Below are 24,603 nucleotides of genomic sequence, written 5' to 3' on the forward strand. Positions count from 1 at the left end.
AAAGCAGGACAGGAAGATTCCAGAAGGGACGAATAGGAATTACAGCAGCAAAAATAATGCAAAGTGACAGAGAGGGGAAATAGAAAAATAATGGCTTACAAGATTAGACTCGGTGCACGGAAGAGAAGAAAGGAAAGGGGGCTGAATGAGAATGTTTTCATCTAGATGGGAAGATTTCAGAGAGCGGCTGTAGGTGACTGCAGAATCCTGGACGTATCAAAACCGCGCTAACAAGTCATTTCCTCAACTTTTCGCTCTCTTTCTTAGCCTAAGCCGTCAATCATTAGCTAAACATTAGAGCTTGGAACTTGTCATGAGAGATTCATCACTTCTTTCCACTGATCCCAGCATGTAACACACTAATCCTTCTAAAAATGTAAAACTGGTCCCTGAATATTTTGTTTTACGGGGTTGACATTACGTTTTGTTTAAATTTATTCCATACTTTTTTCAAATGAAAAATTGCGCTTTTGCTTTTTTCTCTTTATTTTATCTAGTGGACCAGCATGGCAGTTTGTTTAGAAGATATAGCTATATCCAGGTTGGCAGGTCACTCAAACAAGACGCACCCTTGTTTTAGAAACTTGCCAACATTTTTTTCATGAGATTATTCTTGAGATTTTTCCATAGTTGAATAATAATCTTCTTACTTTATTGTAATAAATGAAAGATTATAGGATTTGGTAAACCTTGCTAGGTCTCGATTGCTGCTGTGAGAAAGCTGAAAAGTTAATAACGTATAAACAAGTCCTATGCAGGGCATTGCATAGTTGGGACTGTTAGTTGGGACAAATGCAGGTGATTATTTGGATTAGAATTGAGGGTCCATCTTCTAAAATAACCAATCAATTGTTGATGTGTAATTAAGGTCACATAAAAAGCTAGTTCCGTTGAGCAATAGTGATGCAATCAATATGAAAGAGCTGCATGTAGCTAACAATAGAAACCACACTTCTTTCCGGCATGCATACAGCTGCCCGGTGCTGCTTGCACACGTGTTAACATAGACAAACACACACACCCTATCGGCACTCAATCAGCACCAAGAACACAATTACCATAACAAAACCCTCTTCTCATATTTACACATTATATTCATCACCATCGCTCATCCCTGCCCCGAAACAGTCGATGATGTTAAATAGTCCTCCCGTTGCCTCCCTGCGTCGCACAATGAAATAGATGTTCACCACAAATAGATAGGCGGCTGCCAGCTGTCTTCCTGACCAGGACAAACAAAGAAGCCGTTAATAAATCCAGCTTTACGCCTGGACAACATCAACCACGCTCGCTTCCTCCTTGCTTCATTTTATGTGGCTTCTTCTGAACAAGCAAGCACAAATGAAATGACTCACAGTCACCAATAAAACAATGCAAACATCTTGCTGAATGACCACAAAAGAACATGGAGGTTTTGGACGGCCGAGGCGGTGTTGCGGCACAGAGGCATGATGTCAGACCATTAGATAAGATATGACACCCAGCAGGCAGCAATGAATCATGGACTCTGATATGCTATCTGATGCATATAGATTTTGGGGGGTATGAAACAAATGTGTTACTGTATCTCGTAGTAAAATCTTGGTGACAGTCATTCAAGGTTTGGGGTTATTGCTCTTTGGCCTCTTTTTTATCATTCATCAGGGTATGTTGGTTCTTATGAATTTGTTTGGTCAGAGTGACGCAAAGCACCTTTGTGAAGTACCATTTCCATGTATACCGAACCCACTACCAACAAGCCCATATAAGCAAAGTTACAGGACAGACAACAATAACACTCAGTTGAGGGCAGACCTCCACCAAGGCTAAATTGAATCACCGCCGAATTGGAATACCTTCAATGAGACCCACCTCCTGCACATTTCCAAAACCATCATGTTTCAGGAAACCGAATAAAATGCACGTTTGTTGAGCCATTAACATTGCATCGTCAAAGAAAGCAAGACTTTTTCAATACTTTAGAGTGGTCAATAATTTCTGAAGGTAACAGACCAAGTAGTAGAATGTCGTGAAAAAATATGAAATTGACCAAATTTGGACAAAGGAAGTTTTCGCCCAACATTGACAATATGCTTGATTTGTGCATTATTCACTGACAAATTAAAAACATTTTAGATTCAACCCCTCAAAAACAGTTTCGGGATCTCTAGGGTCACCAATCCCTAGCCACTTTGTCCAGCTCTTTCGGGGGTATCCCAAGGCGTTTCCTCATTTCGGCTGCTTGTATCCGTGATCTTGTTATTTTGGTCACACCCAAAGCTCGAGACCGTGGATAAGGGTGGTGACGCAGAGCTTCTCCTTTCAGCTTAGCTCCTTCTCCATCATGACAGATCAATACATTAGCACACATTCTGTACCAGTTGCCTGGCAATCTCCCATTCTATGTTTCCCTCACTTGTGAACAAGACTGAACAAGAATGTGTATTATATACATTTTTGGCAGGGGTAAATATTGTAACTATTTTATATGCCAGCATTTCAGTGAGGGAAAAATCCTTTTTTTCATCCACAGGCTGTTTGCAACCAAGTGCAGCGGGTGCATGGAGAAGATTGCCCCTACAGAGTTTGTGATGCGAGCTCTTGAGTGCGTCTACCACCTGAATTGCTTCTGCTGCTGCGTGTGCGACCGCCAGCTGAGAAAAGGTGACGAGTTTGTCCTGAAGGAGGGTCAGCTGCTGTGCAAAGTCGACTACGAGAGGGAGAAGGACTTACTCAGCTCGGTCAGCCCAGATGACTCAGACTCAGGTGAGCCCTGTGCACCCTCTCACAGCAGAGTGAGAACAGCACCGTGGTGTGATCATCACATGACACCGAGGCGTTGGGTTTTGTGCGTGCTGTGCCATCGCCGTGGCAGCTAGCTCAGAGATCCTAACTGGAGCCAAGTGGTGTTCACATGCACACACACATTGGCCACAACATAAGGTATACTCACACATCTAGTACCACCAATTACGATCTAACATATAGAGTTTAGCATGGTATGTTTACTTTTGTAGGTGTAGGCAGATTTTATTGGCACTTGCCATTGATGGGCCAGTTATGTTAATGTTAATGTTAATGTTAATGTTAATGTTAATGTTAATGTTAATGTTAATGTTAATGTTAAGTGGTGTCGTTATAAGGTGAAGTGGCTTAGAACTGCACAGCTAAGAGGTGTTTCCAATATTTTGGTTGCCTTTTGCTACATAGCACATGTTCATTCTTATTCTTTAACTAATTGAATTCATTGTCAACGCTGCTCTTTTTTCTTTTTGCTCGTGGGACACTTAAACTTCCCTCATGGGATTTAGAAAGTAATATTGATCTATTCTAAACAAAAGTTTAAATGTACCAAATGCATTCGTTCTTGTCCCATGTCAACACCCCCCAAAAAGTTGTGCGCAAATCCTTAGTAGCTGTACAGCTCAGTCACGCTAAAAACTTTTCAATACAGCTCTTGTACTGGATTGCGCAGGTGTACCTAAAGATGTGGCTCGCGAGCGTATAGCAAGGAGAGAAAGAAACTGTGTTCCACACTTAAACAGCTGCAATTTAGCAGACATCAATTGCTGTAAAAGCTTCCAACATTACTTGATCTGTTGTTTTGGTAGCTTTCTAATGCAAGCGGGAGCACAAGTTTATGATACAGTAGGAAGTTGATCCAGGACTCAGCCAAGCCCCTCTGTTATAATGGCTCTCCATGCGTGGGCAGGCTGTGGTGCTGGAAAGAATTAAATCACTGTATCATGGTGAGTGACAGAGGGATTTGGGGCCTTTCTGCAGAACGCCTGCATCTCCACTCTTATCGGCTCGAGTGTTCCTCGCCTATAGCTTCCTCACACAATGAGGCATGTCGCCAAGTCTCACTGTTCACTACCATCTGGCTCACATTTAAACATGCACAAAAGCGGGGAATTTGTCAAATACATCTGTGCCTATGTCAACTTTTGTCAACTTGTGGGAATATTTGCTCTGCCTCATCCTTGTTCGCTCGTGTCCCATAGTCTCGCACAGGCTTTTGTGCATGTCTCCAAATTTCAAGATGGAGAAAATGTTGACATGAACAGAGGTTAACCTCAGTATGTGGTAGACAGAATGCATATTTGCAATGGACAAATGTAGTTGCATATCAGAACCAGACACTAAGACGTCATGTCTGTCTCTCCTGAAAAAATCTTGATACATATTTAGGTTGGATTCATACAATTTGAAGTGGATTTTAAAAGTATTACTTTTTACAACAAAATGGTACAACGTTATTACAATTGTGTCCATGAGGTTATTTTTTTGTACTTACTTAGTACTTACCTATTTTTAGTTTAGCAAATATCCTGCTCTTGACACTAAAGATATAGCAATAAGTTCAGGTCTGAATCTCTTTTTTATGCTTCATTATAGAAGATGCATTCCCCATATGTTTGAGCATTGCCTTTGTTACATTTTAACATAGAAGTCTTATCAGAGATTGATTTTGTGCAAATCAGCTAAAGCTGAGGCCAATATGTCAGAAGTGACACAGTGTCCAGTTCAATGACAAATATACATACTTCACTGTGCATTCCAAGTGCACGCTGTAGATTTTAGTGAATGCAATCATGCATGTGACAGTTTTCTTTTGAAACTAATTGATAACCATATTCAAAACACATGCGTGTCCTTTGATTATGCATTTGCGGTGTGTGAATGTCCTGGAAGAGCGAAGAACAAAATGATATCCATCAGTAGACTGTCACTGACAAAAGGGTGTAGTTAGTTCACACACATACTGAGGATGCAAATCTTTTTGCAGAAAAAAGTGACGATGAAGAATTGGACATCAAGCCTGAGAAAGGAGGCATAGGAGGCCAGGGAAAAGGGGATGACAGCAAGGATCCCAGGAGACCCAAAAGACCACGGACCATTTTAACCACTCAGCAGAGACGAGCATTCAAGGCCTCCTTTGAGGTGTCTTCAAAACCTTGCAGGAAGGTATGTGTCAGGCTGCAACAAACAATGACGGGATCGATCACATCAACATTTGTGTCGATTAACTTCTTTCATTTTGATCATCACTGGCCTAATAGACAGTTGTATGAGCTGCAGTACATTTCAAGTCTCATTTTAAATTAACCAACTGAGTTTTGAAGCTGGGGTAATAAACGCAGAAAAGCATTGAATGACATACTGCTAGAGAAGAACTGCCTCAAATGCTTTGTAGTAGCCAGCGGCAAAAGATAAAAAAAACCAAAACATTATTAGCTTCGTAGCTTTGAACAAGCCCAAAAATTGGACTGTTTTGTACAAAACAACGCAAGAAAGTGGGTCAAATTGACCCAAATAGTGGATCGGTCCATTTTTTACCTCAAATTGTGTTATTTTTAACCCAACTATTTTTAGAGTGTACAACATGCCTGTTTTGTAGGACGGTGGTGTATGTTTATACGATGTTCATGATGCTGAAAATCATTGTCTTCAGGTCAGGGAGACGTTGGCTGCAGAGACAGGACTCAGTGTTCGGGTGGTCCAGGTGTGGTTCCAGAACCAGAGAGCTAAGGTGGGAGAAACTAGGCGATTTGCGTATGTACTAAACAGCCCTTTTCCATCCTGAATTTACAGAAAGAGCCCAGAGAATAAATCACCAAAACTATGTGTGTTAAAGTTATCACTGCATTCCTTTCACGACTGCAAAAAGAAAAGAAATATCACTTGAAGTTGCAAATCTAGCACACTGATGCACTAAATGTCTACGCCCTCCCTCGGGCCGATGAGTATCTTGTAAAATCCTTTGATACTTGACAATGAAATGCACTCCGATACAGATTTCATGCAGTTCACGCGAGGGTGAAGAGCGTGAAGCATCCTTTCTAAATTAAAGAGTGCATGTTAGTTTTGGGAGTTCCTCACAACTTTGACTCTTTCGTTTAGATGAAGAAGTTGGCCAGAAGACAGCAGCAACAACAAGAACAACAGAATTCCCAGAGGCTTGGGCAAGGTAGCGACTGAGTACACACAAGGAGCTTTCATTTCTCAAGTGCTGCATATTTTCTTTATATTGTATTTTATCTCATTCTACAGTATATTTTGAGTCAAGAAAAAAATTCCGAAAATCTTGTTCCTCTTAAACATATAGAATATATTCTTATTCTCTTCAATCGTAAAAAATCAGCAGTGCACATAAGTGTGAGCACGGATCTGATAGTGTGTTATTATATTGATCTACCATTATAATTATATATTATATTTAATGAAGAAAAAATTATAAATATTTACTTCCCTTTAAATTTTACATTTTAATCATATCCTTAACGACAGAGATATTACATGCAGAACGGGTTTTATGAGAATATCAAGCCATGATGAGCATATAAAAGACAAGCACTAAAGCAGCACTAAAATATCATTGAACAACTGAATCTAAAATTATCTTCCCCTTATGCTTCTTTACTACTTCTTTACTTTCACAGTGAGCTTTAATTCACTCCCCCAAAAATTAAATTAAATTGTTAAATACACATGTGATCCCCAGATAATAATAATAATAATAATAATAATAATAATAATGATAATAATAATAATAATAATAATAATAATAATAATAATAAGAAGAAGAAGAAGAAGAAGAAGAAGAAGAAGAAGAAGAAGAAGAAGAAGAAGAAGAAGAAGAAGAAGAAGAAGAAGAAGAAGAAGAAGAATATGAACAAAAACACCAAAAGTAGTTTAAATTTTGCTATATATCAAAAGTTAATGTGTAAGAGTTTGTGGAATAGATGGCATTTCATTAATACGTGCAAGGGATTGGGCTTGAGGAGGAATAAGCCCCCAGAGCTGTGTCTCCATCAGTCACTTTGCTAAGAACAGTGTTTGCAAAAGCAACTGGCTATAGGACTGTAGCCGAGTGCATTTCAGGTGGTTTCCAAGGTAATAGTAACAAAGGCATGCAAGCCAGTAGGGTGGAGCTTGTCGCTATCTCACAAGAACTGCACTTTTTTTTTCACTATCACTTGAATGACTAAATAAATCACTTCCAAATGTTACACCTTTAATGATACCAACCTTTAGCAGAGGTCTGAAGAAAAGGATCAATATAATATCAATGTGTGTGTAGCCCTATATAGATAGATAGATAGATAGATAGATAGATAGATAGATAGATAGATAGATAGATAGATAGATAGATAGATAGATAGATAGATAGATAGATAGATAGATAGATAGATAGATAGATAGATAGATAGATAGCACCCACACACCGAAAAAAAGGCCTCTATAATCTCTTCTACTATCATATTGGGTAACATAAACCAACACAAAGAGAAAACCAAAACTAAGATGTAATAAGGAAAACGTTATAATTAAAAGTAATTTAAAAAAGTATAAATGTTACAATATTGTTTGGAGAAAATGTGTCATAATATCACAATAAATACCATTTAATGGATTGAAATTTTGAATAAGAAAAAACGGATTCTGATGCGTGCCTTTAAAAAAAAAAATACAGTAAATATATTTGATTCCCAGGCGCCTGCAAGGAGAGTAATCTTGATTCAATACAATTGTTCTTGTTCAAGCTTATCTACATGTCTGTCTGTAACACTGTGCAAACCTGCCCTCACGTGTGCTCACTTTCTTGCAGAAGTAATGTCAAATCGAATGGAGGGGATGATGAGCTCCTTCACACCTCTGCCTCCGCCACAGCAGCAGCTGGTCTCCATGGATCAGAATGGCTACAGCACAGACCCATTCCAACAGGGCCTCACCCCCCCACAGATGCCCGGGGACCATATGAACCCATATGGTGAGCATCCAGTCACTTGCTAACCCCCGCTTACTTGCCTGTCCCCCCTCTTGATCAATCTCGTAGCTCCCCAGCGTGGAACATATTTTCAAGCCACAGCAACCTGATTTAAGTGCCAGCAGCTTGTCCTCTCACATGAGACAACGCAAGTGTACACATACGCGTTTGTGTTTTGGGGTGTTCATGTGGTTTCAAGATCCCTGCCCCAAAGTTTTGAGACATCCCGTTGCTGATGATGTTGGCGGTTAAAAACATGTGTTCAGTCAGTGTGGAGCGCTTTGAGGAGACAGAGCGTAACGCAAACAAAGAGCGGGGGTCGTATCTGCCAGCACATCAGGAAGTGAGCGCAACTACTCACAGATTTTGCAAAGACATTAAAACTGCAAACGAGAGGAGGGGGAAAATATCAGTCAATCAAGTTTTAATCCAAAGGATGTTACTGGAATAACACTTTTCTGAGTGATGTCCTCAACAAACCCCAGAGGGACCATTTCCTCAAGTTCATAACTTCCTTATAATTTGCCTCCATTTAGTTCTTCTTGATAGTAAGAACCTAAATCCCTGGTCTCATCACTCTCTTTCGGTTTGGGGAAAAGAACAATATTGGCAAGGCATTAAAAGATATGTCTCAAAACACTGTCCCCGTTTTGTGCACTATCATTAAGATCCAGAGTGTAATAAAGTTAACTATTCCCTTTAGAGAAATAACATGTTGAGGTTTTATGAAAGGCGTAAACAGTTGCTATTAGCCAGATCTTTTCGGTGGATGCCCCTTGTTTACATGCAATTGTCCCAGCGAGGGCAGCAAAAAGTGAGCTTTGATGATATCTGAGGAAACCGTTTTCACAATTGTGATGACACAAAAACAAAATTCCTCAAAGTGACGATTAGTAATTATAATTTCCCAACGCTGCCATCAGCCGCAAAATTACATTGATTTAAGCATTTGTTGTTTTTTGCCCTCTGCTTTTTGTGGTGACAGTACTTTATTTCGCACAGGTAACGATTCTGCATTCCACGACATCGACAGTGATACATCTTTAACCAGCCTAAGTGACTGCTTCATGGCATCATCAGAAGTCAACTCCATGCAGGCCCGTGTGGGAAACCCAATCGACCGCCTGTACTCCATGCAAAACTCCTATTTTGCATCATGAAACGACAAAGAAAGAAAAAGAAAAAGAGCACACCACAAACTGCGCATCTCTACCGAAAGCCTGGCGCTCGGGAGTTTGTACACAAGCACGCATACGACAGAAGAAAGCGCCTGCGTTGGCTTGCTCCTGGTTATGTGTGAGCGCTTACTCCAAGATTGCAAAACCACTTGCAGGACAGTGAAGACACGTGGGACAAAATGACTTAATTAATTGTTAGAAACCATTCAATAGGATGGCTTATCCCTAACAGGAGATACTGTATTACTCTTTTCTTTGTTCACAAGTAGATATTAAAGCGGCTGACACACTCTCAAACCAAATAACAGCGTGAATTTATACAGTGCATGATCAATTGTGAACAAAACTTTTATAATTCATCCCCCCCCGGTTAAGATGTGGTGTTTGGATTGTTTCCTCTTAACACTACATGGTTCACCATGTGTACCGCTAGCATTTTGATGACTATGGATAGGTAATAGATATTGTGTTAATAGTAAATAGGTGCAGCATGTCTGCAAGCGTGACTGTACATTTGTGTATGTTTGAGAGTTTGTGGTGAGAAAGAAGCGTTAAGGGGACTTGAAAAAAAAAAAAGAAAAGTGGAGAAAATGGTCGACTAGTCAGATCAGTGAAATGTAAATACTTTTCCGAGGCAAATTGGATGTGCATGTTAAAAATGGAAAGCATTCTATTTATTTAACTATAACAGGCTCTTGAAGGTACATATTAAAAATGAAAAGCTTTATTTAAAAAGGAGAATTTTTTTGTTGAGCAATTAGTGAGTTCACAAGTTTCATGACTTATTTGTGTGCCATTTTAATATGAAGATTAACCCTCTTTCCCAGCCAAGCTGTAAATGAGCAATGTGCTATTTATTTCGTACAGACCTTACACTCTTTGTTGTCATTGTCATTGTGCATTCTCAAAATGTTAAAGTTGCTAATTGACCAAAGTTGACTGGTTTGATGAATAAACAATGTCTTTCTCCTGATAACAGCGAATAAATGGCATTATTCAGAGTACCGAATTTAAAACAAATGAAACAGGACAAACATTTACTGTCATTTTTCTTCAGCTTCAAGTTTCAAGGAGGTTGATTCATTCGAGTCAAATGAGGTAGTTTAGTTTAGTTTAATTTAGTTTGCATTGGCTCAGATGCAGAAAACAGGTCAGCCGTGATTGGTCGTTGTGAGCAGTTGTGATGTAATTTTCAGTCGACGGAAGACAAAATGGCCGCCCCCGGAGATGGCTAAAATCTAGTGTATTTTGTTGCTTAACTTATATTCCACAAACGCAAAATTAATCAGAATGCCGTTTTTCAACTAGTGGGCCTGCTGGGAACAGGCGGCGGTGAGCACTGGAAATTGAATATTGCGCTCCAGTTCAAGTCTGTCACCGCACTAAGCATACTGCAGCTTAGTCAGTCAGCTTGACTGCAGTCAGGCCATCCTCAAGTCAAGTCAGCTGCCACAATGATTGCTTCTTTACATCAACTTCAAAATAAAAGCTAGGTAAGGCTTTGGGTGATCAAACGTCCTCTTTTTCACAGACATGTCCACTTTTTTACACCCTGTCCGGGCGTCAAGAGGAATTTTATAAATTCAGGAAAAAGTTTGGCTTTGATTGTTTTTCATGGGACCAATTAGCAGAGATGGGCATTCTACTCAAGGGATGGAACGGGTCCGTCCGTCCGTCTCGGATGGATGCCCATTTAGGGGGCGGAAGATAACAAGTTTTTTTAAAAGGATGGATTAAGCAAGGACGGAAGTGGGTTGTCATCCGTGCCTGTAATTGCCCCACTGCGTTATTTTGCAAAAATTATTTTAATTGCAAAAAACGCAATAAAAACTGAAAACCTATTGCGTTATAAAGCAATCTTAAATATTCTCGTGATGTCCCCTGGCAGGCTCCGTAATCAGGTGACTGACGTTGTTTGTGTTGGTAGCTAAATGCTATCATGGTTGACACTTAAACAGTTGTAAACAAGTCAGTCCACTCACAATGCTTCGAGTCGCTGAGTGGATGTGAATATGAAATTAGCCAGCTAATGAGCTTTAAATAATGTTTATCAATTAGGAACCCTCACCTGTTAGCATCTTTCTCCTGGCATCATGTACAGAGTTTTTTTGTTTTGGGGGGGACTGACAAAATCTAAAAGGACGAAGACAGAAGGGGTTGGAGGATATGATTATTTTCATGTATAAGGACGGAGGGACGATGACGGAAGGGTACCCAGGTCGCGGATGGAGGACGGAGTATGGACTGGCAAAATAGGGTAAAGTTCCCATCTCTGCCTAATAGTATGTGTTTTATTTGACTGACGTTTTGCGTGTCGTGGACACTGGCTGGGGGGAACCCAGAAGAGAAGGCAAGTAGCGAGTGTGTGAAACAGGCATGGTCCTCTATGGCCCACCCGTGGAGACTGCTGTGGTTGCTCACTACACTAACTGCGGTAATAATTAGACGTGGTTCCAGGAGACATAAAGTTTCAGCCACCAAAGTCTTTTTTAGTGACTGATTTGATATGACTGCTGAAAGTCCGATCCACATCGATCAGTCCCATATAGCTCTACTGCAACCAAGATGATGACAATGATAAATGCGTTCAATGAATATATTTCTTCAAGGATCGAGGGGTTCGATGCACGCTGTTCTCATATTTATGAATGAAATATGATGACATCCACCACACATATCAGCAGAGTGCAGAATCTGTCTGCCTGTGCTGGGCTCAAATGCAGCAAAATTGTGTTACACCACCTGCACCACAACTTAGTCCTGCTTTTACCCGATCGAAAGTCTAGTCTACTTACTGTCACCAAATTGTCAGTGACGTGGATGGTGTGCAATAGAAAACGCCCTTGGTCCTTGGAACACCGAGAAAGGCACAGCAAGGTCTGCCAAATTCCTAATCACAATAAAGTAGATTTGCCCTGCACGAAAATTAAGATGCACCATTTTTCATATTGAGTGCATGTGCTCCAGTCTGCGAAAACAGAGACCATAAGGCTGTAGTTGTATTTAGATCTTGTTTTAAATCTAGCATCTGCATTGATTATTGCCTATTTGTATTTACGTCAGGGTTTTGAAAATATTTAAATAAACTATTCAACTATGGGGATAGCCCAGGACCAGGAAATATTGTTACAAATTGCTAGTTCAATTAAAAATGGCATAAACAACTAACATAGCATCACACTTTAGTTCCACTATATGTCTCACAGTGATTCATAACATAATCAACTAATAAATTATTTGGTTAAAATTAATTCTTATTTCTAAATCATTATAATAAAATATATGTAATATAGTCATTGTCTCTTTCTGGTCAGTGGTGATAAGTTACCAAAGGACAGGCCACACACACAAGGTACTTCAACACATGCACATACAGTAATACACACTAACCTTTGTTGGTTGGCAACACCAATGACAGGTGACAGCATTAAATTCATAACAATCAAACAAACAACCGAAATCTGATTGCTCTTGTAAAAGTGCAAGAAGGAGTGGTTGTAGTGCTGTAACACAGTGGAGCTTAAACCTCGCCCGGGTCCTCAGGCTTGGTCTGGCGGCTGCTTGCAAGTGCCACATGGGCGTGCTTTCACTCCTTCATCTCCTTGACAGCTAGTCACTGCACTCATGCACACGTGGGCTTCCACTCTCAGTCTTTACAGTCATGTGATCCCACAGATTCCAAAAACGCCAATAATAGTTTCTGCTAATTCGCATTACAGTGTTCTCACTGTGAAAGGGCTACCCTGAGCAGAGGTTGCAAGTGATAATTGTCAACGCTTTGAAGAATTCCAGCACAAAATCTGCATTATCAAGACGAAAACAAGGTTACAAAGTCTTGTCACGTTTAACACCTCAAGGTGAGGATCCGCAGAGGCAGAGTGCTGCGACAGGCGGAACCATATTTGTCAGTGGTGGCAAATATCGAACAAATCTGTTGTACTGTACTTAATGTTGAGTTTAAGTACATTTTTCTGACAACTTTTTACTCTTTACTCTTACTTTTGAAAACATCCTTTCTACTCCTTACTTTGTCAAAATAAAGTTGTTACTTTTTTCAGCTTCCGCGGATGACAAAATGACATTAAAAAGACGTAAATAGAGAGAAGTAAAATCAACCACAGTTAAGATCTTGATGGATTGAGATCTCAAGGTCTTAAAAATTGAAAAAACTGAGACAGCAACGACATTGAGGAATGTAAACCAGGGAGCATTAACGAAAGCTGCAACAGATTCGGAAAAACAAGATATTCCCCATCCATGGCTTTACTTAAGACAATTGCTTGATGTTTTTTTATGACAATAATGATTTGGTTTACTGCCAGTCTTGAATAACAAGCAATCACAAATTATCTGTCTAATTTGATAAAACATATAGTAAAGTGTGTGTAAGTGTGCGTTTTTTTCAGTTCTTATCAGTAACTAGTTTAGAATTTTTGTTCCTCAGTTCACAAGGTTACATAACTATGAAGTATGCACGTTTGATAGCATAAAACTGAGTCTACCTATGAAAGTCTACTTAGGGATGTGACATGTTTTTTTCTTCTCTTCAGTAGAGAACTCTGTAAATGAATAAAGGAGGCAAACTGTTTGGTGTGCAGAATTGTTTTGTTATTGTTGTTGTTGTTGTCATTGTCGTCATTTTTGTTGTTGTTGTTGTGCCAAGGTATCAAAATGGGTTTTGTGCTAGTGAAAGTTTAGTCGGATTCGACGATTTAAACGGCTCAGCTTCAGATAACAGGCCAGCCGTGATTGGTCATTACTTGAGCCCTGAGCAGTTGTGATGTCATTTTCAGTCGACAGAAGTGACAAAATGGCCGCCCCCAGATATGGCTAAAAACGTGTGGATTAACTCTTATTCCATAAACGCAATATTTATCAGAATGCCTTGTTTCAACCAGTGTTCTTGCATAGAACATATTCTTAAAAAAAATATGTTTGGATTGACTTCCCCTATAAAGATATTCCAGTGTTTACAATCAGTATTTAAAATCAACTCTTTGACTCAAACATTCAATAAATAAACAAACTATAATATACCTTGTGGGCCTTGTAAACCAGTAATAGATAAGAGATAAAGATCACACTACATTAAGCTCTTGACTCTCTAACGATCTCTTCTTGTTCTTCTTCGAGTAGAGTTTCATGGCGGTTAGCAAACAATGTATATGACTGTCACCAACTGGTACAAAGTGTGAACCAACCAAGATGACTAAATTAGACTCACTTCTACACCTCCGGCATGTCTGCTTACCTTTAAATATGCAGCTACATGACCATAGTCTGGACATCTTGGTTTTAGTGGAACCACACCTTTCCTTCTGCTTTGAATTTATATTTCTTGGTCCCGCTGACTATCCACATGTGACGGAAAGTCATGTCATGTCATGTCATCTTCCAAACCGCTTATCCTATATAGGGTCGCGGAGAGTTGCTGGAGCCTATCCCAGCCGTCAATGGGCGAAGGCAGACTACACCCTGAACTGGTCGCCAGCCAGTCGCAGGGCAATGACGGAAAGTAAAAGTTTTATAACTATTTTTTAAATGAGTGTTTTTTTTTTAAAACATAATATTTTAGTCTTGAGTATAAACCTCGAGCATCTACGCAAAGGCTGTCAACTACGTAAATCCGTTGATTTAAATGTTGCTGCTGTGAAGAATTGTGGGTAATATCCTTTCATAGGGGTTGGTCAAGACTAACCTACAGTATATGCTATAAAGGGAGCTAAAATGTTGCATTCAGGCGCCTTTCCTTCCTTTTGGAGAATTCAAACGATCCAATCCTCCAAGTACTTGTGGGTCATCTTCACTCCAATAGGTTAGGAAAGGAAATTTCGAAGCCAAAAACATGAATTCGAAGAGGCCCTATCTCTCTGTCTGACTCGACATCCAGCATATACGTGACCCAAATTGGAAGTAATTGTTTACACAATTTTCTCAAAATAAACAATTTCACCAAGAATTGACAGAAAACCATAACCATAAAGGTTCATATGCAAAGAAATACACAAATAAAATATTAGACTCAAACAAAGATTATATGTATTTATGTTGTCATGGCAACCAATCGACAATAATACTAGCCCCAGCGCACCTGCAAAGTTGTCAACAGTGTTGATATTTGACTAATTTATTCCTGCTTACAACATAAAGCATAAAGTGGACATTTGTGGTGATAATATTAATTCTGACACATTTGTGACACGCGAACGGACAGCTGCAACCACCAGCGCTGACGTGACCGTTCCCACTTGGTCATCATGAAAGCTATCCCAGCACATTTATACCTCCTATTGTTGGTGTTTATCATGTACTGCACATTCGTTTTACTGGACTTCTTTAGCTTCTGAATGTGCTCATCATAAACTTTGAAAAAAAATCACTTTACTAGAGAGGATGTTATTTCAAAACAAAGTAAAATACAGTAGTATCTAATGTTTTTCATTTTCTTTTATTTTCTAATACCAATATTCTGTTTTATAACCATTGCACTACACAAAGAATCAAAGCGATAGATGATCGAATTATGAGTTCTGGGTTCCCTTTCTCCTTGACAGGGCACAGAAAGAATTTGAGCATCTGTGTCTGAAGGTTTTTAGTAGGATTTTTGTTTTACCCTTCATAGCTTTTACATAATCCTATCTGATTCCACATTATTAAGTAAAATCATCTTTGAAAGAGAATTTCAACCAGAGTGCAGTGAATTGCTCCTTTATACCTCCACATGCTATCCTTATCCAGAACCTTTCAAACATTTTTTCTTCATCTCCTGTTCCCTGAGCTTCCATTCTGACAAACAGTAGAGCCAATGAGTGACTATAATCAACGTCATTGCCTGTTCGTTGGGTGTGAAGCAGCCAAAGGAGCCTCTCAGAGGTTGAGGTAAGTGTGGTCTCAATATGAAAACAGTGGAGCTGAAACCTGAGCTGGAGCCTCGGACGCACACGCACACAAACTCATGGAGAGTTAAGAGCCGCCCTTCAGTAAACGCTTCACACGTTCACTCTTCTGCTGTCCTGGAACCGCATAGGAAATGAGCCTAGTGACAATATTTTTACTAGATAGTCAAAATTCAAAAATGTTCTGGCCGAAACACAAAACGAGGTTTGTGGTCCATTTGCACTAGTTGTGGGATTTGGAGAAATTTGATTTGTTATAATTGTAATGGTAATTGTTTGTAAATTGCTGCAAGTGCAGAACAACAAAACCAAGCAACAGCGTTTTGACAGCGTTTGTCAAAAGTCTTGACAGTATTTGGGATTCACACAACGGACACTATAAATGGCATATGACTTTCAGAAGGCCATTTTTCAGCATTCCATTTTCTGCGAATAGCACTAGGCAATAATATATTTTGCAGACTAGATACAGTCTCATGATTTCAGAGAGTTCACAGGAGTTCACAGTGAGTTCCCAGTGGGAGCACGGGGTCGCTTTTGGGTGTTTTCATTGGGCATTTTCCATGGTGTGTGGTTAATTGTTAAAGGGAGACATTTAACCAGCGGCTGACACATATTCTTTGTGCCTTTAGGGCGTTTGCCTAATGGCATGGCAGTTTGGTTTGACCAGAAACAGGGCTCTCGTCCAAGTGTCCATGCGTGTCTTTGCAGCAGTGTGTTGCTTTATTGGGGTCTGCAGTCCAGAACACTGCTGCCTCCGCATGAAGCACTGTTTGTTGGATATAAATGTACATGAGGAAACATAGGTTCACACAGGACATGAGCCTATTTTGATTTGTCATGCAAAAAAATCTTGCACTAAATGAAAATGAAAGGGTGCATTCCATTATTTATCCCTCCATGTTGAGGTCCAAAAGACCATTTGAACTTCATTGCACGCATTTATTTGATATGCTGCCATGTTTTAACCTCCCGCCTCTTTCCCTCTCCTGAGAAAAGATGGTGTAGGATTCACCTCTCAGTGCCCAGGGTGCAGATAGAGCCCCGGATAGTGGCTCAGTAATCCCCCTCACTATTGGAGCCCATCTGTTTTGGTTTTCATTTTTCTGCATTATTAGTGCTTATTGGTACATGGTCCAGGAATGTAGCCAGGGTGTTTGATGTGAAGGAGGAAGGTGATGCCAGGGGCATGAGTTGAAGGAATGATGACCTTAGGGTCTAACACAAGCCAGCACTTCTAACCTCTAGGAGCCTTTCTTGATGTTGGAATCCAAGTCCCGCCCCTTCACCTATCTTAGAATCCCTTGACTTTCCCAAATACTCCGGAGTATTATGTCTCCAAGTTTGCTGCTTTGGGAACCAAACCTTCTCGCTGCTGAAACTACTGCAAAACGTTTATTTTTTATTTTTTATTTTATTTATTCATCTATTTTTAAGTAATCAAATGAAATACATGAAGAAAAAAATATGCCGGTGTGCTTACAGAGCTGTACTGTGCTCGGAATGTTTGATGTAATACTAGACATGGTTGTCAAATGCCCACTGGGCAAATAACATCATTGCATTATGTAAAGCTGCAGATTGGAATCAACAACTTAACACACAGCTAACCCATATAATTTTACCTCAGCTCCAGTTACCCTTTGACATTCAACTTTTTGTCTCCCTGCGTGATGCATGGAGGTGCGTTGGTCCAAGGACACCAGTATTAAAGCTGTCAGTGAGAGAGATAAAGCCAGCCATCCTGTCCACAAGAGTTGCAGAAGAGCACAGAGTGCAGTTTGGGTTACACTGACAATTTAAGAATGAACAAGTCATTAAGGATCCACTTTTATTTGTTACTCCTCTTCTTAAAACATGTTTGCGTATAAAAAGAGTGAATTCTTTTTTTTAAACACAATCCAGTTAGAAACACACTTACTCCCCATTTCTTGTCTGGATGAAGAGGAGAGGAAAATGTGCCCTCGCTCAGGAATGACTCCAGAGCAAAGCTGCTGTCCTCAGCAACTCCTACAAACATTAACTCTGGACATGGGATACTGAAAAGGACAAGGTGAGCCCTCAGCTGTATATTTAAGCCCTGCAGGTTTTGACAGAAGTCACCTGTGAGGCTGATAAATCACCGTCAGTGTGCACGGCAAGTTAAGCGTGGACAGTATATCTGAAAGTCAACAGCTCAGGCAAACTGTTTGGAATTCTGTATTCGGCTCACTTCCTGTCATGTTTGCCTTGTTTACAATATACACTTGATGAGTGCGGCGAGAGGTGCTGCTTTCTTGTGAGCATCACTGATTTATTAAACATATTACTTCTTGGTAAATAAAGCTTGACCTCTTTCCTTAAGGTCATGTGTTACAAGTCATCTGTCATGTTGCATGTTCATTTGTTTATATAAATTAGATACAATCTCGGGAATTCCGTACGGACCTTTATAAAGCTGTAAATCTTGTGAGTGCCACATGGGCTATTGATGGTGTACTTGAGCGCACCTATTGAGCGCACCTATTGCTCTGAGATCATTTGATGACCTTTGTGTCACATTTGACCGTTAAGATGACCCACCCTAACATGATAATGATATTTTTTGAAGACAGGGGTCAGCGCTGCTCTGCCCTGAGTGACCTTTTTGATTGTAGCGTGCACCGAGCCCATCATCAGTTCATCAGGACAATTAATAATCCATAATGTTACATATGAATATCATTTATCAGCTGTGACTCTCTGTCCAATTCCCCTAGAGATGAAGCCCCTAAAATAACGCTTTGATTTGAAGCCCATTGATTAGCCTCATGCCCCCCTCCAGTTAACAGCAGACAATCCTTCTTTGTGCACAGCCTGGCCTTTTAGTGTGTTTTTGACAGTTTTATTATGAAGACCAGAGAGGCCCAAATAAACTGCACATGAACTGCCTCCACTGGTGAGCTCTCCAAAAGGTTAGTAAATTTCACCATATGGATTTTCGGTGTCTGGCCTAAATGTCATAGCTTAATTATTAACTGTGGGGCAATTTGGCAAGAGATTTGCTCTTTTACAATATTGCAGTTCCTGGTGAGGTTAAGTGTTGACAGTGCAAGGAAGGCCATTGTCCCTCTTATGTATTTAATGAAGATGTGTTTAAACATGAAATGGTTGGTCTAGTAAAGACAGCATGACCTTTGAAGTCATATCTTTGGAAAACATGTTTCTTTTAAAGAACCAACTGATAATATGCTGTAACTAGAGTTTTTGTTTATTTATTTAATTATTTATTTGTTAACTGAAGTTCCTGCAACACATTTGGATTTGTTTCGTTTTGAATGACTCCTGTGACATTATCAGCGAATGTCTGAGCTGTAATTCAACATTATAACCAGTCACAAATACCAAAGGTCATGACCTCCCAGAGTGGCTGTTATGAGTAAATATTGATTATACTACAGTCAGTCACTTAGGTGGAGCCACCACCGGAGAACACAGACATGCACTGTGATGTTTTTGAAAGAAGTAATATCTAATCCCTGCCTCGGTCTTCCTTCACCTCAGCCAATGCGTATCTTTCTGCTGTGCAAATCAGCATGCGCGGCTCTGCGCCGGGCTCGAGTTACCGTGAGCTCCTGCGTGGTGAAGTCAGACCTTCACGGCAGCGTGGCGGAATATGGCTCCTGAATCACAAAGTCAAGGCCCTCCCCCTGGCTTTCTCCCCTGGCTGACTCCCAGGATGGTATGGCGGTATCTGAGTTCACACGTTCATCACCCCTGCCTTCGTATATGTCATCACGCTTGCTGTGCCTGCCTCAGTGAAGGTTCTCTGTTGACTTCCTCTGCTGACAAGCCAGACATGACGCTGCATGGTGTTGAACGCTGCACCACTGAGCGGGACCTTGCAGTTGAATAAGTGAAACTCTGTTATACAACGCAGCACATAGCCAAATTCATTAGGTAGTGTATACATTTGCTTTCGTTATTAAATTAGCTGATTTTGACAAAGATCGCTCTGTGATTTAGTGTGTTTTTTTGTTTTTTTTTGCCTGACTTTTTATAATTCTATTAGAGAGGACAACTTTTCAAATAACTGGCCAATTATGGAGGCAACGGCCAGCAGACTGATAATAATAATAAAATCGAAAGAATATTGTCACTACTAATAGCTTACAGGTTTATTTGTCATTGCACAAAAACGCTGTTAAATTTGAGCAAACCTACTTGTTGTTATAAACAGAGAACACACAACACTACGCTGAAATTTAAGAACACAATAAAACAATCATTAAAAGACCGAAATAAGGACATGTCAGTGGCAGCAACTTCCATAATAATTGGCAGCAAAGGACACAACATTTCTAGATTAATGCACATTTGAGTTGCTTTATTTCATTGCACGTGGCTAAAAGTAATATATGTAAAATATTGCTGCTGTCAAGGATTCTCCATATTTTTAAACCGCGCACATCGCAAAATGTAAACCTAATATTTTTGGTTTCAATTTCATAAAATTCAAATATACAAGCAACTATTCAGGATTTTATTTTTTTTCAACAACAGCAGAAAACAAGCATAATGATGAGCCATGAAGTTATTTTCTTTTCAGGTACGGTATTTTTAGGTAAAAGTTCAAAAAGCAAGTCCTAACAGAGCGCTACGGCTGCACACAGTGAGTGCTAGCCAAAAGAACCCATTGCCTGTGGCTTGCCCTTTTTAGGTACATGTCTTCTCTTGACATTTCTTGTCAAATTACCTTGAAACCATGAGATCATCAGACGATACCACTTCAATGGGATCCGAGATTAGTAAAGTGTTAACCCCCAAAAAAAAGTGTGTTTGTGGGGGCGGGGGGTGTTGGGAAATCAGGAACCAAATTATCTGGATGCCCTACATACTGGCTTGACATGACATGATGAGTGTGAAGTGAGTGAAGAGATGATTATGTGCTGATTCACACGAGATTGTTTTTATTTTGCAAACATTTGCAGACATTGGTAGAATATTTTGCAGTCCAATCAGATCTGATGTCTGGGGAGTTGTTTTCCAACAAATGTGGGCAAATTGTATTGCGTTACTGTTTTTTCTCACAATTATGTCTTTAAGTTTTGCAACCTCGTGTGAGGTTTTTAGTTGCCCACTTAATTTATCCTCTCTTCAATATCTAAGAAGCCAATATTCCTCAGGAAAGCAACTATGAAGCGCATCAAAAATGAAATTTTTGTGCCTATAAATTTTAAAGTGCATTGTCGAGTAGTGTCTTGGACATGTGGGTATTGTTTTAATTGGGGTGAAGGTATGGTCGCATCAAAGGCCCAGACTACAATTCAACCTGTATGCCTGAATGAGAGCCACGCAAGGGCTGGAATGGTACATTCTTTGTGTCACTCTAGCGATTGGAGAGAACATTATTAATAGACCATGTGGGTTGCAATAAAATTCAGATATAAATATGCAAAGTACACCAGGATGCCGCAGCTATTTGATACCTGCAGGGACAGGTGCCAGCCATCTTTAGTGTTTGCGATTAGATTAATATGATGTCTGGTAGCTTGAGTTACAGCACAGTACCGGTACTTTAAAGCATTAATAATCTCAGCAGGTGGTTAAAAACCTACCTGAGAGGGTTAGTAATGAGAACAATATCTTGCTCCATTTGCATTTTGCAGTGTTTTGCATCGTTGTGTTTTACACAAACACATGTGAAATGCATTGCATCATACAAAGCAAATAGGTGGATTATCATCCTGTGTGTTCTGTTGTATTTCTTTGATATGAAAGAAAGGACAAAAAAGCGTTGCACATGTCTGAACATACTGCTTTGTTTCCTTGGAGGCAAGTGTGACAGAATATGAGGGTGTTCCAGGTAATGAAATCTGACAGTCTTGAGCGTTGACCTGCCTCTTACTGTATGCTGTTCATGCATTTGTTCTTCTTGCAGGACATTTACTTTCCTTTTCATCTTGTATCTATATGTGTAATTTGGTGATGCTCTTGCTTCTGCCCACGTTCGAAAATTGTCAGTCAAAAAGTGACTGTTTTAATGTAGTTTCCATTAGGGCTGTTTGATTTTGCCTAATAAGAAAATCCCGATTATTTTCTCTCAAATGAAAAATAATGAAAAATGAAGTATTTTGAATGTCTTTTATTTAAATTACATTTTTCTTTCTTTGAACTCAAAATGCCAGTCAATTTAACTTGATACACACAGAACAATCCATTGGAATGAACAGCATTTTACTTACACAATAGATTTCAGATCTGTTCTTAATTAAACCAATAATGAAAGAAGAAAGTGCATATACCATCTGAAATGAAATCATCAACATGAGAGAAGGTAGACAGTCAAGTCTGTAAACCAAACAGTCTGTCAGCAAGTCATTTTGCCAACCAGCCAGTGACTAGCCTTTCGCATTTCTCCCTGGTCTTACTTAAATATAAATCAATGATTAGTGCAAAACTGTCACTCAATAATACAATGCACTGTCAATCGTAAGTACGGATGCATAGTCAGGTTGGACCAGAGGTCCGTTGTAGAGGAGAAAAAAAGGGACGCCTTTCAGATGTTGAGTTACTTGCTCACGAGTTGTATTGTACATGCGAGGCACACACTACACTACAGATCTATATTTGCCCAATTTATTAATTAAACACTCACTTGCCTGAGCAAATAGCGGAATCGCCGGTAGCCATGGATGTTGTTGTCGTTGCTATCGGACTGCGCGCTCGTGGGTGGAAGCGGAAACGCAGAGGAACCTACGGTGGCTTAGATACAAGATCAAATGTGCCGATTTGAACGTTTTTTTAATTGTTTTATCCAGAATATTCGGTTTCGGTTAAAAATCGCTTAATCGAGCAGCCCTAGTCTCCATGGTGTAAGGACCCGTGGGCTATAAGGCCATTACCAATGAAAATTTTGTCCCGACTCAAACTCTTTCCACAAGGGTAAAAGGAAATTAGGTTCAATTGTAAGTTTAAGACAGTGATTGCAGTGCATGCAACACTCTTATCCCCTACAATAGAAAGTTGTTAGCTGGCATGTGATCTAAAGCCCCCTTAGATTATGTTGACTGTTCCATTTGTTCACAGTCCAAATCTGCAAAAATATTCACAGTGCTAAAACCGTCTCACAACTCAAAACTTTGACTGAGGTTGTGTGTTGTCTGTGTGAAGAAAACAGGCGTGGAGGAAAAATGGGGTCACATTGTTATTATGCACAATGAGATATTGTAAAAATCATTAAGATGTATTTCAAAGTTTGGAAAATACAATGATTGACATGACAAGAGAGTAAATTGTAGAGATTTAGAAATTATATACTCTGTGGAATATTCAGGAATTTAGAAGAAAAAGAATAAAAGGAAAAGAATACAAATTAAATGTCTCAAAAATGGCATTGTCACCACTGTTTCTGATATTAATTCTATACTTTAACATGTCTTTATTTTCCTTTGAGTTTTAACTGACTACTAATGTTTAATTCTCTAAATTGTGAGGGTTATCTCACCACACACACACACACCCACATACACACCTACACACGCACAAATCTTTCCAACGTCATTGATAAATGTGTGCTCTTTTTTTCTGCAGAAAACCATAATTATTTGAGATATTGTTGGTGTAATTTCAAATACATAAAAGCTTCTGTTTTGTTTGGATAAAACCATAAAATATTATGTAATTTTCACAGTGATGAAGTATGATCAACCAATAATCAATTTTGCTTTCAAGCTGACACCTTGAGACATTTAAAATCATACAAATTAAAAATAATGTGAACATTAAACAATTACACCAAGCTAAATGACTACATGTCAGTGTGCCAGCATTTCGTCTCGAGTGAACCAACAAAAATTTGTTCGGGAGGGGTTCGTGTCTTGGATTAATTAGGCTAAAGAACTCACAGTTTGGGGAGCTTAGCATGTGCTAGGTGATGTTTTCTTCTGAGTCTTTTTCCACAGGGATAGGTTTGCACTCATCTTTGATAGTTAACCCATGTGACCCTTCCCTAGAGCCACCTCACTACTGCTGCTTCTCATTATAGAGCGTGTCCACTCATGCAACTTCGTCTAAGTAGGTTGGCACCCAGGCTTCACCTATGGTTCCACTGCAACAAGATCATGATGAACAGGATTGGTGATTATTATATGATGACGATGATGGTGAATATTATTAGTAGTAGTAGCAGTAGTACTAGTAGTCATAACATTATTATTATTATTATTATTATTATTATTATTATTATTGTTGTTATTATTATCATTATTATTATTATATGATATGATTATTATTGTTGTTGTAGTAATGTGTGTATATATAAACGCAAATAATACATTCATGAAGATTCATGTTTTATTGTTTGTGACATGGGATAGCACAAAAGAGGAGAAACCATTTCACAAATTTACCATATTACACGCAAGATGTTCTAGTAAATAATTAAACATGGAACGAATGGATGGACAGCAAATTAAAATGTTAATCTTCTTTGAGTCCTAAGTACCTCAGTGTTGTTTGTACAGGGCTAGATCTTAACAAAAGTCATTTCATGGCACTTTACATATTGAACAGCTCTTTACGAGACCAAGCAATTCCCCAATGAGCAACGTTAGCAATAGTGTTACGGAAAAAAATCAAATGGGTTTAACTGAAATGAATCAGGGTGAGCTTCCCATCTGGACTCAAAGTGAAATTAATTTAATTTCCTACGAAGTATAAAAATTAAATCTCATCACCCAAAACGATGATCGTCAATGCTTAGCGAAATCACATGTAGTAATAGTATAATAACGTGTAATAATCTAATAATGTTTATTAT

General features: G+C 39.3%; 1 protein-coding gene across 1 annotated transcript in view; it reads left to right on the forward strand.

Annotated features, from left to right (window-relative positions):
* Window positions 1–9,886, forward strand: part of lmx1bb (LIM homeobox transcription factor 1, beta b) — a 52,065-nt gene extending 42,179 nt beyond the window's left edge. The window contains exons 4-9 of the mRNA XM_086030838.1: window positions 2,513–2,745; window positions 4,769–4,947; window positions 5,435–5,512; window positions 5,884–5,950; window positions 7,592–7,753; window positions 8,753–9,886. Coding sequence (XP_085886964.1) covers window positions 2,513–2,745; window positions 4,769–4,947; window positions 5,435–5,512; window positions 5,884–5,950; window positions 7,592–7,753; window positions 8,753–8,910 — 877 coding nt within the window. The 3' untranslated portion in view covers window positions 8,911–9,886. The remainder of the gene's footprint in view (window positions 1–2,512; window positions 2,746–4,768; window positions 4,948–5,434; window positions 5,513–5,883; window positions 5,951–7,591; window positions 7,754–8,752) is intronic.
* Window positions 9,887–24,603: the final 14,717 nt, after the last annotated feature.

This window comes from Filicampus tigris, chromosome 5 (assembly GCF_054856515.1).
Source record: "Filicampus tigris isolate MCC_2025a chromosome 5, RoL_Ftig_1.0, whole genome shotgun sequence".
NCBI classification, from domain to species: Eukaryota; Metazoa; Chordata; class Actinopteri; order Syngnathiformes; family Syngnathidae; genus Filicampus; species Filicampus tigris.